The 15,280-nt window shown below is 43.1% G+C and overlaps 1 protein-coding gene across 1 annotated transcript; it reads right to left on the reverse strand.

The window, feature by feature from the left end:
* Window positions 1-532: 532 nt before the first annotated feature.
* CATSPER2 (cation channel sperm associated 2) lies at window positions 533-15,155 on the reverse strand. The gene is made up of 13 exons (XM_060096739.1): window positions 14,985-15,155; window positions 14,362-14,508; window positions 13,682-13,855; window positions 13,420-13,488; window positions 9,843-10,015; window positions 8,929-9,084; window positions 8,529-8,653; window positions 7,108-7,286; window positions 6,797-6,896; window positions 6,437-6,493; window positions 3,435-3,646; window positions 2,903-3,070; window positions 533-816 (listed from the first exon to the last, which is right to left on the reverse strand). The coding sequence occupies exons 2-13, from the start codon at window positions 14,504-14,506 to the stop codon at window positions 785-787; spliced, it is 1,590 nt and encodes a 529-aa protein (XP_059952722.1). The 5' UTR covers window positions 14,507-14,508; window positions 14,985-15,155; the 3' UTR covers window positions 533-784.
* Between the last annotated feature and the right edge of the window lie 125 nt (window positions 15,156-15,280).

Below are 15,280 nucleotides of genomic sequence, written 5' to 3' on the forward strand. Positions count from 1 at the left end.
CCTCCCTGGTGGCGCAAGTGGTTGAGAGTCCGCCTGCCGATGCAGGGGATACGGGTTCGTGCCCCGGTCTGGGAGGATCCCATATGCCGCGGAGCGGCTGGGCCCGTGAGCCATGGCCGCTGAGCCTGCGCGTCCGGAGCCTGTGCTCCGCAACGGGGGAGGCCACAACAGTGAGAGGCCCGCATACCGCAAAAAAAAAAAAAAAAAAAAAAAAAAAAAATCTGTGGGACATACTGATTTGCTCCGCCCCCTACAGAACAGAATCACTGCCCTCAGAAAAGGCAAGGAAATGGAATAAAGGGATGCTCTTTTGGCACAGAAACAGGTGAAAATGACGTTTGATTGAAGTTAATGGTGCCCAGGAGAAGCAATGTTCTTTGAGTAGCAATGGAAACAACAGTTCTCAATTAGTTACACTCACAGCTCCTGGGGTCTTCTTACTCCCAACCCCCAGGGGCCTGTACCCACCAGTGAGGGAGAAGGTGAAATTAGGACTCTAGCAGGAAGTAAATGCTATAGAAAAGGTGGGGGCTATAGTGATAAAGCCAAAGAAAGAGCGAGAGGAGCTGTGGAAAGGGTAGAAAGCCAAGGACCATGGGCCTCACTGGCATCTGAACTAACTTCCACCTGATCTTATATCTTTCAGTATCCCCTATGTCTCAGAGACAGACCACTGTATAATTATCAGCAGGATTTATTAGACATTTATACTGGGAATTCTCCATTTCCAACACTTCCCTTCATTAATTTTTGCCAAAGATAGTGAAGCCATCCGCTGTCAGCTTTACTTGTCTTCAAAATTCATCAGCGCCTGCACTGTAAAGAAACAGACTGTGAAGCTGGAGAGCTAAGAATATTCAGAACATACAAATGTTTGGTGAAGACCCTGTTTTTCTGGGTTCTAGGTTTCCACTCAAAGTTTTACTAATCTTTACTCTAAATTAAGCCTATGAGTCTGTCCTCTTTGCCACAGATGAATTAATCAGGATTAAAGAAGCCATCTTGCTACCTTCGCCGCCCTTTCACCCTGTTCTCCCCAGAACAAATGGGGAGGCAGGGCTGAGGGCAGTTGGAAAGAGCAGGTTAACAATGCAATATTCTAAGTAGGCAAAGCCTGTCTGACATCCTGCTCTAAATTCCATGTTCCAATGTTATAAATTCCTCTTATTGCTCTCCTGTGCCCACCACACACACATTCCTCTTCCCCCATTGATATTTTCACTTTGGGTTGACTTCAGCTAGGTATTAGGAGGATAACACTAATCCACATTAAATTGTTTAAAAAAAATTGTCCCTAACTTTTGTAATTTTAGAGGGAAAATTCATTGATCCAAATTAATCTCTAGGTGGTGAAATCTCAAATGAGAAATTTAGGGAAAATAATTCTGAGCAGGTAGTTCTCAGCTTAAATCAAATTTTACTGTTTTTTTCTGGGCTTCCCTGGTGGCACAGTGGTTGAGAATCCGCCTGCCAATGCAGGGGACACGGGTTCGAGCCCTGGACTGGGAAGATCCCACATGCCGCAGAGCAACTAGGCCCGTGAGCCACAACTACTGAGCCTGCACGTCTGGAGCCTGTGCTCCGCAACAAGAGAGGCCGCGACAGTGAGAGGCCCGCGCACGGCGATGAAGAGTGGCCCCCACTTGCCACAACTAGAGAAAGCCCTCACACAGAAACGAAGACCCAACACAGCCAAAAATAAATAAAGCAATTAATTAATAAAAAATTTTACTGTTTTTTTTTTTAGAGAATTTAAAAAATTTTTATTTATTTTATTTTTGGCTGTGTTGAGTCTTCATTGCTGCACGAGGGCTTTCTCTAGTTGCGGCGAGCGGGGGCTACTCTTCGTTGTGGTGCGCGGGCTTCTCATTGTGGTGGTTTCTCTTGTTGCAGAGCACGGGCTCTAGGTGTGCAGGCTTCAGTAGTTGTGGCACACGGTCTTAGTAGTTGTGGCTCATGGGCTCTAGAGCACAGGCTCAGTAGTTGTGGCACACGGGCTTAGTTCCTCTGCAGCATGTGGGATTTTCTCGGAACAGGGCTCGAACCCATGTCCCCTGCATTGGCAGGCAGATTCTTAACCTCTGCACCACCAGGAAGTCCCAACTTTACTATTTTTAAAAAACATTTATTTATTTATTTGGCTGTGTTGGGTCTTAGTTGCGGCACACAGGATCTTCGTTGCGGCACGCGGGCTTCTCTCTCTAGCTGTGGCATGCGTGCTCAGTAGTTGCGGCGCATGGGCTTAGTTGCCCCATGGCATGTGGAATCTTAGCTCCCCAACCAGGGATCAAACCTGCGTCCCCTGCATTGGAATGCGGTTTCTTAACCACTGAACCACCAGGGAAGTCCTAAACTTTACTATTTTAATCACATATTTTCTCTGCATAGGCTTGACTCTAGAAGGGACTGAAAGGAAGAGGAGTCTGTAATTCATAAACCTCTTGAGGACAGTGGGCACTTGTGGGCTTTCTGCTGACTGTCTAAACCCCATAGCTATTGAACTTGAGCCTGAGGCCCTTACTGTTGAGGTCTGAAAGGTGACCTTCAAAGAGAAGAAACATGTACAAAAGGGGGCAGGCTGCCCAAATAGAGTGAGAGCCCACCTTATCCTAATTTCCAGCAGCTGGAACTGGATACTCTCCTCTTGGGAAATAAGCTCTCAGACCTAACAGGATTTAGGTATCCCCTATCAGAGAAACAGGGTTGCCAGGTCCTCATTAGAAGAAATCCAGACATATGCCCAGAATGTGACATACCAAACAGTGAATTTGCCTTTTTTAGGTGTGAGGTGGAAATTCAGAGGCTGAGGTGCCAAAATAGCAAACACCCTTCTTCTCCCCAGTTATATATGCTACTCCAATGGACTTAACTCCTGGTCTCCATGGCTGCCCTAAATCCATACCTGCAAACTCTTGCAACCGCTTACGCTCCTCTAGGTTATACTGCAGCTTTTCTAGCAACTCAAAATATCGGAAGAGTGAATCCCTAGGCCAAATAACACGTTCATCCTGATCCATATCCATTAGCCCAGGCAGATTCTGGTGCACATGAGTCTCCCAGTCCAACTGACCTGGAGGGAGAAATGCTTCTCAAAAACATATCTAGATTCGTGGAAGCTGGATAAAAGCTGATAAACTCTATGGGGGCAGGCGAGGAGAAAGCAGGGATGAAAGAGGATATAGGAAGGAGAGGGAGAAAAGTATGTATCACCAAGACACCACTTCTACAATAAACAAAGAGAGGCACAACCATACTTTTCCAAAGTGCAGCAGAAGCACAGGGGAAATGAAGAAGCGTGAAGAAAGTAACCAAGGCCAGAAAATCGGACTGGTGGAGAAAATCGGGAAATGTGCATAGTGGGAGAGCTCCTATGAAGAATGGGATGTCTCATGGAGAAGGAGTCTGAATTCAACTGGGAGAAACCCTCGGCTTACCAATAGGGTCATAATATCTGGAGCCAGAAGAAGAGGAACAGTAGGAAGATGAAGACGAGGAGGAAGAGGAAGATGCAGACTTCTTCATTTTTGACAAGGACTTCTTTGTTTTTGACTTAGATGGTCTTGAACTCTCTTTAGTGGCACTGCGTTTGGACTCTTCTTTAGAAGCTTCTGTTAAGTCCAAAGGTTCCCCTTGTTGATTGGCATTTCTGTAAGTGAAAGGCAAAATTTTATTGCTTCAAATACATTTACACGATATGGCTAGTTCTTTCATTATTCTGATTCTGGCCCTGGGCTAAAGCTAGGAGTTAAGGCAATGAAGGCCAAACTGCTCCCCAAATCTAAGTTTAAGCACATCCAACCTAAATTATCCCATGTCATGTACCCCTATTAGTGCCCCTCACCACATAACAACTGTGCTCAGGCTTACTTGGGCTTCCACGTTGCACACGCCACCTTATTTTGCAAAGTTTTAGCCCCCTACCCCTTGGCCCTATGCCTATTACACCACAACTATAGCCTCTGGCCCATCGATTCCATCTCTTAATATTAGAGGGACCTTGGGCTCAGCTCTTTATATCTTCTCCATCTACAGTTGCTCCTTTGGTGATCTCATCTGCTGAGTTCGAATGCCTACCAGATGCAAATTTAAGCCTCTTGTCCAGACCTCACTCCTTAATCCAGACTTGTATATACAACTTTTACTCACTTAGCACCACTTGAATGTCTAAGGACATCTCAAATTCAATCAAAACTGAACTCTTTGCCCACCAAACCTCTTCCACCCACAGCCCTCCCCATCTCAGCTAATCAACCCTTCCAGTTGCTTGGGTCAGAACTTTCATCCTTAATTCTTCTCTCATACCTCACATCCAATCCATCAAGAAAGCCTGTTGAGGGCTTCCCTGGTGGCACAGTGGTTAAGAATCCGCCTGCCAATGCAAGGGACACGGGTTCAAGCCCTGGCCCGGGAAGATCCCACATGCCGCGGAGCAACTAAGCCAGTGCGCCACAACTACTGAGCCTGAGCTCTAGAGCCTGCAAGCCACAACTACTGAAGCCTGTGCGCTTAGAGCCCGTGCTCTGCAACGAGAAGCCATGACAATGAGGAGCCCGCACACCACAACGAAGAGTAGCCCCGGATCACCCCAAATAGAGAAAGCCCGCGCACAGCAACGCAGACCCAACACAGCCAAAAATAAAAAATAAAAAACAAACAAAAAGAGCCTGTTGACTCTACCTTCAAAATATATCTTTTCTCACTAGTACCACTGGTACCACTCTGGTCTGAGCCATCAATGCCTCTTGCCTGTATAGCAGCATAGCCTCCTAACTCATCTCTCTGCTTCTTCTTTTATTCTTCCCTCAGTTTATCATCAACACAGCAACCAGACTAATCCTTCTTAAATGTAAGTCACTGCATGTCACTGCTCCACTATGTTCCCCATTTCACCTGAAATCAAAGCCTAAGTCCTCACAATGGTCCCCACAGCCCTACAGGATCAAGTCCCCATTACCTCTCTGACCTCATCTCCTATCATTCTCCCCGCTACTTACTCTGCTTCAGTCACAGTAGCTCCCTTGCTATTTCTCAAACACACCAGGCATGCTTCTGTTTTAGGACATTTGTACTAGCTGTTCCCTCTGCCTATAATACTCTTCCCGTAGATATCCACATAGTAATCCCTTGACCTCCTCCAAGTCTTTGCTCAAATGTTACCTTTTCAGAGGCCACCCTGACTACCTTGTTTAAAATTACAACCCATATGCAACCCCCCCTCTTATACTCCAATCCCCCTTAACCTGTTCTACTTTTTACTTTTTTATAATGCTTATCCTATTTTAATGTTTTTTATTAAAGTATAGTTGAGTTACAATGTTAATTTCTGCTTATAGCAAAGTGACTGTTATACACACATATATACATTCTTTTTATATTCAATGCTTATATTTTAATGTGCTAATTTTCTTATTAATATGATTGTTTACTGTCTCTTTCCTCCTACTAGTATATAAGCTCCATGAGAACAGGCATTATTGTTTATTTTGTTCACTGATATACTCTGAGCAACTAATAAGCATTCAATAACTATTTGTTGATGGATTTCTTATTTCTCCTTCTGCTCTCTTGTCCACTGCTGAACACTCAGGGTCTTGAATAACATGTTTCATGGAAGGTATTTTTATTAGTTTCCTGTGGCTGCTGTAGGAAATTACCACAAACTTGGTAGCTTATTTATTTATTTATTTATTTATTTTTTTGCGGTACGCGGGCCTCTCACTGTTGTGGCCTCTCCCGTTGCAGAGCACAGGCTCCGGACGCGCAGGCTCAGCGGCCATGGCTCACGGGCCCAGCCGCTCCGCGGTATATGGGATCCTCCCAGACCGGGGCACGAACCCGTATCCCCTGCATCGGCAGGCGGACTCTCAACCACTGCGCCACCAGGGAGGCCCCTTGGTACCTTAAAACAACAGAAATTTATTCTCACAATTCTGGAAGCCGGAAGTCGGAAATCAATGTGTCAACAGGGTCATACTCCCTTTGGGATCTCAAAGAGAGAAGGTTCCTCGCTTCTTCTTGCTTCTGGCAGTTGCCTTGCATCCACTGGCTTCCTCTGGCTTGTGGGTGCATCACTCCAATCTCTATCCCTATCTTGACATCTTCTCCTATTCTCTCTGTCTATGTCTTCTCTCCTGTCTCTTAAATCCAGTGACCCTTGTCACTGGATTTATGGCCCACCTGGATAATCCAGAATGATCACATCTCAAGATCCTTAATTTAATTGCATCTGCAAAGACCCTTTTTCCAAATAAGGTCATGTTCACAGGTTCCGGGAGTTAGAACATGGACGTATCGTTTTGGAGGCCACCATTCAACCCACTACAATAAATAGTTATTGAATGAATGAATTCTCTCTCAAAGCCAATCTTCACCTTTGGTTTTTCTACCCTTTCCTCCTTCATGTGTGTCCATCCCACTTCACAGATACACTCCTCACCTGGCATCTATTTTGCTAGCGCTTGACCTCTGTGCCTCAGGGATTAGGTTTTGTCTCCTGCAAAGCAAAAAACACCAAAGAGTGAAGAGAGTTACACTGAAGCGGGAGTGTAGTAAGGAGAAAGAATTTGGATCATCAAGTGAGAAGAATAAGTAAAGTGGTAGTAAAGGAGTGAAAAAGAGTGGGGAAGCCCTGACAGTGGATAAGGAATCAGGCAACATTTTAGAGCTGGGGAATTCTAACTCTGAGGCAAATCTGTCACAAAGGGGAAAATGGCATTGTGGCCAAGGAGCAGAAACAGAGAGTGAGATCGGGGCACCCTCAAGCACTAAAGCTGGGTTTGAAAAGGGGGAAGCAGACCTCCGGAGAATCTGCCGCTTGAATACGTCGGCTTTGTGCTGAACCTCCAGGTGTGCCATCTCCTTGTTCAGCTCATTTCTGATTTTCTGGAAGTTAGTCACTGCCCCAAAGGGCCATTAGGAGTCGGGAGATGGTGGTGACTAGACATGGGGAGAGGGCTTGGGTGGGGAGAAGCCAAGTGAAATATCCATTCCAGGCCCCGCACTTTCCTGTTACATCAGCTTCTCTCTCTGTAATTCACCGATCCTAGCTTTCGCTCTCATTTCTTCCCAAACACCCCTCTCACCAAGTTTCACCTCTTCTATGCTTACCCATCATGGCTACTATGATGTTTCGAAAGATAATGGAACCAAGTAACAACCAGAGGATGACATAGATGCTGCTGAAGGTACGGCTGACTTCAGGCACCTTCCAGGTATCCTGAAGCAGTGCATACCAATGATCCATAGTAAAGAGAATGAACACTGTCACTATGGAATTCGGCAGGTCCCTAAAGAAGAAGGAGGTGTGTGTATAGACAGAGCTAATTCTCTAAGAAGCACTATCATTCTTACTCTCAAAGCAACGTAAGAGCACCTCTTTGTAGTTTGCTCTGACTTTAGCCCCTTTTCTACCATACTCAATTTTTTACCTAATCTTTCTTCAGTTTGAGATTGTTTTGTTAGGTTTTCCTTTATCATGAATAATCTATGAATAGCTCTCACCATTTCATCAGTGCCTGGGGCACAGTAAGTATTTAATACATAGGTATTGACTGAATGTTTATAAATTGAATCACCAACTACACATCATTTTTTTCTAAGTTCATTCTCCACTCTTCTATGGACTTCGCCTAACAGAAGGTCACATACAAATTTAGCAAACATCATGCCTACTTAGTTTGCTGGCATGAACTGACAGTCAAGTAAATGCACGGATATGTGACATAAACATGTGATTCCAAATAATGAATGATAATGAATATATCACAAAAGGTCTCAGGAAGATATCTAAAATTGCCTTCTTATCCCTCAATATACAGATTACTGAAAACATCAGCGCCTGAATAGAATTAATTCTAGGACTTCCCCAAGTCAATACTCTTACAAAACTACCTGTTAGTCTAAGATAGAGACCTGAGAGGTGCTGAAAAGATTGGATTCCAATTCACAAATAACACTGTCTCCTCTAAATCCAAATTGACTTTCTACTAGTAATCAGTGTTCTCTAGACAAAAAGCTTATCAGGATTTTACTTTTGAAAGAATTTAAGTATGTGCATGTGTAATCTCTACATTTAAGAGACTGGGGTAAAACCAGTGACCATGTTTGAGGTCATAGTAACATTTACTGATCACTTACAACGTGTGAAATGCTGTGCTAAATGCTTAAATGAATTACCTCATTTATCCCTACACTCTTATGAAGTAGTACTACTTTTAATCCCATTTTTCAAAAGAGGTAACTGAGACATGGAAACCAGGGCTTAACCCCTGGAGTATACTGCTATTTAAAGGTAAGAGTAAGTTTGAATTTGCAAAACCCAAAGCAAACCAGGAATAACTGACCTATCCTCAAAATTGGAGCTAATACCACTCACTATTCCTTTGCTTTCTCTTTACCTCTCTTTACTGTGTTCTATTCCCATTTCTTACAATATATTATATTTTTTGTATTACTGTACTTTGGACTAGCTTCCCAGTCTTATGCCCAAATTCTCTCCCCCAACCCAGGCTTCCCCCAGTCCTGCCTACGAGAAGAACATGTGATACTCCAGGTCCTGGCGAGTTGAACGGGTGTAATCCTCGAAGAAGTAGACACCAGCCACAGCAAAAATGTAGAAGAAGATGAGCAGCAACATCAAGAAGGAGGTCATGCTCTAGAAGTCATGACCTTGAGTCAGAGCTGGGCCAGACTAGGCTGATCTCCACCTACAGCCTAGTCAGACCCACCCTGGAAATCCCCCACCAAACCCTCACTTCTAGCCCGAGCCCAGTCATCTCTAGAACACAGCAGCTTGTCCCTAGCCCTTTCTCATCGACAACATTTCACAGGGTCTTTCATTGCCTTCTTTCATCCACCCAGACTGTTTCATGTTAAACCCCCATGTTTATCCACCTTGCCCACTTGATACAGCTGCAGCAGTCAAATCACCTTGAGGGCCCTGACCAGGGCCAAAATAATGACTCGAACTTGACGGAATCGTGCAAAGAGTTTAAGAGACCTTAGCACCCGGCAGATCCTCAGCAACTGGAGCCATACGGAATGGCTCGTTACCCCTACCAGCACCACAACCTCAGGAATCAGGGACTGTAGGAAACACACAGATCATGAGTAAAATATACCCCAAAGCACCCACGCTCAGTTGCCCTTTTTTTTTTTTTTTTTTTTTTTTGCGGTATGTGGGCCTCTCACTGTTGTGGCCTCTCCCGTTGTGGAGCACAGGCTCCGGACACGCAGGCTCAACAGCCATGGCTCACGGGCCCAGCCGCTCGGCGGCATGTGGGATCTTCCCGGACCGGGGCACGAACCCGTGTCCCCTGCATTGGCAGGCGGACTCTCAACCACTGCGCCACCAGGGAAGCCCAGTTGCCCCTTCTTTATCTCTTCATTGTCATAGTTCCTTGGTCATTATCCTTTGAAAAGCCTTCTCTGGGGACTGTTTCTTATTCAGCCTTTCTATAAGAAATTACTTAAACCCTGCACTTCAATTTGCTCAGACATTAAAAGGGGATAAATACAATGCTTAACTCATTGGGTTGTTGTGGAGCTCAAATTTTTAAAAATGCATGAAAAACAGGATAGTTTCTGACATTTAGTAAGTGGTTAGTAACTGGTAGAGATTATTGCTGGGGTTAATGTTGTGATCAGATTCTTCCTTGCTCCTCATACTAACTACTCCTACCATGCCTGACTTTTAGAGAAAAAAAAAAAACCAAAATAAGGAGGTTAGGTACATTTCTATTTGTTTCTTCCTGTGCTCTAAGTATCTTAACTTTTCTTGTCTTTGATTCACATAGGCACATTTCTCAGCCCAGTAAACTAATCTTCAGGATATCTATCCTTACCAATATGGTGACAACAAAGTCAAAGACATTCCAGGCATTCTTCCAGAAGAGGAAAAAGCTGGATAGCCACATAAGAAGGATCTCCACGATGAAAACAAGCAAGATGAACCAAGCTGCCACCTCCAGAGTCAGCTTCAGTGGCCACAGTTGGGTACTTGAGGATTCGAGCAATTCTGTGAGAATAGAGCAAAGGATGAGTAAAGGGTAAAGAAGCAGGAAGCTGAATGATGGAGAATGATCAGCAACTGTTAAAAACCACAGTTGTGCCCACTGCTATGCCATTTTTCTTTTGAGTTTCTCCTCTTAATGCCGTTGTTGCTTCAGCCTGTGAAATTCAGGGGAGGACAGAATCGAACATGAAAAATAGCTACAACTCATCTCCTGCTGGTACCGGTATGTCTAACAGCTGTAAGTTACTGCCTTCCCACTCTGGGGTCAGAGAGCCACCAAGGGATTGCTCTCTTAATGACCACCAACCCTATCTGTTCTGTTACCCTGGTACCAAACTTCATGAAGAAGCAATAGGCCTTGAGAAAAGAACACAAATGTAGGGCCATGATATGGAAAGTGTTGTATAACAGATCTTGGAACAAGAAGCCAGATTCATGGGGCATATTAGGTTATAATAAGAAATTACTTGGTTCTTTGTTACTTTTAAAGCTTCCCTTTTCTACTCTGCCTAAAATTGATTTTATTCTGCAAAGCAAACTGAATTCTATACTTTCTCTCTAGAACCTAATTATTTGCTGACTTCAATTCCTTAACTCATTTGCCTTCACCTTTCAACTCTCTTCACCTCTTCTATAAATTTAATAGATGTATATCATGATGTAGAAAAAAGCACTGAGATCAAAATAGGTTTAAAAGCTAAATAAAATTTTCTCTTTGAAACAGAACAATCTGAGAGCCTCCAAATGCACTATGACTGATATGCCTGGCAGTTAATAGAGACAAGAGAATACTCAATCACCCTGTAACAACACAAATGGCTGTGTAGATTTTGACACTTACAGTTTTAAATTGTTATTGCTTTTAGCAGTGTTTTGGCTAATTACATTAACGAAGTAAGGAACACTGATGTTGAAATACAACTTAATGAAGAGCAAAAGAATAATTCCGCAAGTTTATCTCAAGACAATCTTCATCAGATTCTATAAATTGCATTCATCTGATAGAAAATTTTATATGGCATATGAAGATATCTCTAGAACCTCAAAAATCAGTGTTTAAATTATAATAATGTTGTACTCAGTTTTTTGTTGGAAATAAGGACTATTCACACTCACGATGTGTTATTTTCAGAGAAGGGCTTGCAAATGAGCCAAATCTTTTTTCTTTTCTCACCTTCTCACCATTTAGAAACAAAATATGAAAATTATAAAAATAAGCCCATTGATTAAAGTTTAAAGTGCAAAGTAGAATTACCAATATCATTGTGGAAGAAGATTTTTTTTCTATTTTTTTATGCCCAAACACATAATTAAATTTCCACCTATACTTTAACATATAACATGTATTTAACATACAATACACAATGTTGTAAACCTAAAACTAATATATGTTATATCTAAACTTTTTAAAAGAAACAGAAAATTTAGAAATATAATACATAGGGAATTCCCTGGCAGTCCAGGGTCCAGTGGTTCAGACTCGGTGCTTTCACTGCCATGGGCCCAGGTTCAATCCCTGGTCAGGCAACTAAGATCCTGCAAGCCACTTGACACAGACAAAAAAACACCCAAAAACCATAAATTAAATATATTTCATCCCCAAACCGAACTTAATATATAATGTCACTTAAAAATTCATTTGTAGACAAATCATATATTTTCTTTAAAAAAAGCATGATCACTTATAAAATGGCAAAAGTAAAAATTTGCTTACATTTTATGATTATTAAAATTATAAAATAATATGCACTAAAATATAATGTTTAGCAACATGTTAGTCTAAATTACCATTTTTACTTCAACTTGCTTCTCCATATCACAGAAAAAATGTGATAAAATAAAATGATTAAAATTACTGTGGAGGTTTTCAAGGTTATATATGTTTTTCTGGGAAACAAAATCATAAGATGAAAAAGATTGGGGAGCTTTGATCTAGAAAACTGTTTGTTCCTTATCTATAACAGCATTCTTTATGATCTGGAAAATTGCTTTTTAAAAGTCTAAACAAAGTCTTAATGTTTATCACACGAATTAGTCTATTCAAAGAAATCTGTTAGTCACAAATTATTTCCCTTTGCAAAATCCCTCCTGACTTTCTACCATGAGAATGTACTTAATAAGATACAATTTTCATGAGCTTGCCAGGTGATTCCCACTCAGGCAATCTACCTATCTTCTGGCACAGTGAACATGTTTCATATTCAGCTGTTTTACCAAAAAGAATGGTTAGTGTTATTCTATTTTGATTTGTCTGTTAGATCCAGGGAATCCCATATATTTACTGTTACTTACTTTATTCCAAGGTTGAAATCTATATCTCTAATCCCACAGGGCAAATACTTGCCAATTATCATTATCAACAAGAAATAGGAAATGTGGGTGACTTAATTTAAAACCTTCATTACTGTGGGGAGGAAATAAAACAGTTCAAAGCATATAGTATACTGCAGTTGGTCAACGACACCACATACTGTTGTGTATTTAAATGCCTTTGACCTGATTCCATTAAAGACTATTTTTTTAAATTTACTTTTTATTTTTATTATTTATTTTTTGGCTGTGTTGGTCTTCCTTGCTGCGCGGGCTTTCTCCAGTTGCGGCAAGTGGGAGCTACTCTTTGTTGTGGTGCACGGGCTTCTATTAGGGCTCTAGAGCGCAGGCTCAGTCGTTGTGGTGCATAGGCTTAGTTGCTCTGCGGCATGTGGGATCTTCCCGGACCAGGGTTTGAACCCATGTCTTCTGCACTGGCAGGCGGATTCTTAACCACTGCGCCACCAGGGAAGTCCAAAAGACTATTTTTAAAGTGGGAAACTTCCCCAAAGTAGTGAGGATGAAATAAGGAAGTGAGTACTTCTACTGTCCTTTCTGAGCAGTTTGAGATGATAATCAAATGAGGTCACTGATTCTCCAAACATTTTTTTGCTTTTAATACATTTCATAAAATTTATGATTGGTTTTAGAGTCATCTACTCTTTAAGTCATTTTTTGGCTCACCTAATATCTTAGTTGTAACTCTACATACATTGTGAGTTTTCTTATTTGTACTTAATCTTTCTAAACATATTTGTAAAAATGTAGATGTTGGATCACTTGCTGATAGGTACCGATATCTCTATTAGAAAAGATTCATTCAAATTATTAGACTAACACAAGAAATGCAACTGGTCTTCCCATCTCCAATTCCTTGTGAGACTACTACACCCCACCTCTAAGTGTCTAGACTACCTTATATCTACTACACTTGAGAGCCCTTCAAATGTTTCTAGGTCTTAGCAGTTGCACAAATCCTACTCCAAGAGACTTAATATAATTGTCCCTATCACAATTCAAATAACATTCAAATGTGTAAAATGATCAACTTAAAAGGAAAAATGACTCCCACCCTTTCATTCAATGTGAGTTCTCACCTATTTCAACCATCAGTACAATTGTATTCAGAAAAATGAGGAAGATGATAAAGTTTCTGAAGAGAGGACCTGTTTTCTCTTAAGAAAACATAGAGTGGAGTTCTTTTTGGTTTAGGCAGGTGACATAATTAGGGCAAGAACAGAACCGGTGAGAATGAGAAGAAAATAGAGTTTGGGAAGGGAAAAATAAGTCAATAGGCAGATGATGAGGCCAGAGAGACCGTAAAGCCATGGGATAAAAATGAGTGGCATGAAAGGATACACTCAAGGACCCATCCAGCCCACAAGGAAAGAGGTGGCCTCTCGCTGCAGCGCACTCGAAGGGTGCTCATCAGTCTCTGGGCATGTGTAATCCGTTCTACATGACGAGGCTTTATGGAAAAGCGCACAAGCTGGTGTTGATCTCCCAACATAACTTTCTTCTGACAGGAAGGATCTACACCAAAAATAAAAAAGGGACAGTGGATAAATATAAAAAGAAGTCTGGGAGTATCAGGAGCAGGTAGGATTGGGGGCAGGAACACTGGTTACTTAATGGGCCTCCTAGTGCAGGGTCTTACCTTGCTGCTCCTTCACACAGCAACTAATACTATTTTGGAGTAAGAGCTAACCTACTGCTTATGACCAACACTGTCCCTGCCCAGAATAAAGGCTGCAGGTTCAACACTCAAAGTTTTAAGTGTCTTTGGTAGAAACTTCCAAGTCAGCCAGGGCTAATAGTTACCCTAGGCCTAAAAGTGAGTGACACGGGTTCCATCTCCTGGAACCAGAGTTTTATTGATAAAGGCTTTGATTTATCAAGTTTGGTGTAACTTCCAAACTAGCAACCAAACCAATCTCCTCTGAATTTTCCACCCTTAAAATTGCCTCTCTGCTTCCTACTCTTTGGAGGGTGTGGAAGGGAGTCTTAAATTCATCCTAGTGAAGAAACAGGCTGCTGACCAAGTATCTCTCGAGTAGTGTGCCGTGGCACAGCTTGGCTCAAGCCGTGCAGATGCTCAAGGAGAGAGAAAGTATCAATGAGTCGGGAACGAATGGCATCAGCCCGGGGCAGTTGCATGTGTCCTTCTGGGTGATAAGTGGCCATGTCTGTTAAGAACATAAAAGAATCGAGTGTCATTTCATTTTTGGAGTTGCACCAAGCCTTCCCTTCCTCCCAACCTCTTTGCCCTAAAGAAGACACATTGTACCCAGACTCAAGGCTTTTTTAAACAAATGAGACAGGAGTCATTACAGAGAATCTGCGTAGTTGACTAAGCGGACAGGCACCTTCACCTGTGTGACAGCATTTCTAGTTAAAAGCAGCAGCCACAAAGAGCAGGAGTCCCGGGGTTGGACAAAGAGGAATTCAGGCACCACCTGGACCTGAGGGTATCAGGTAATGCGATGAGGTGGGTCAGTGGGAGGGCTTAGGACTGCCGCCAAAAGAAAAACCAAGTTAAGAGGAACTGGACAAAATGCAACAGCCTGACATTTTGAAAATGTGTCCCGTCCCAAGTGTGTCCACTCCAACGCGCTCCCTCGGGTGCCAGCTCCCTCTCTCAATTCCCACTTCTGGGCCTCACCTTTGCCCAGGCTCTCTTCCGCCCACTCAGCCCTGACTTCACTCCTCCTCCTCCGGCTCTGACGCCCCCTGAGCTCGGCTCTCCCCACGCGGGGCGAGCTCAGGGTCGGCTCCCAGCGCCGCAGCGCCGCACGTCCAGCTCCGCCAGCCCGCCCGCTCCCGGGTTCCGGCTCGCCCCGGCCCCACCCCCAGCACCAGGCCCGGGCGCCAGCCCCCTCCCGGCTTCGCTCGCCCCGGCGCCCGTCGCCTCCGCCCAGCCCCGCTCTCCGGCAACTCGGCGGTTACCAGCTGGTCCCG

The sequence above is a fragment of the Mesoplodon densirostris genome, chromosome 4, assembly GCF_025265405.1.
Source record: "Mesoplodon densirostris isolate mMesDen1 chromosome 4, mMesDen1 primary haplotype, whole genome shotgun sequence".
In the NCBI taxonomy this organism is placed as follows: Eukaryota; Metazoa; Chordata; class Mammalia; order Artiodactyla; family Ziphiidae; genus Mesoplodon; species Mesoplodon densirostris.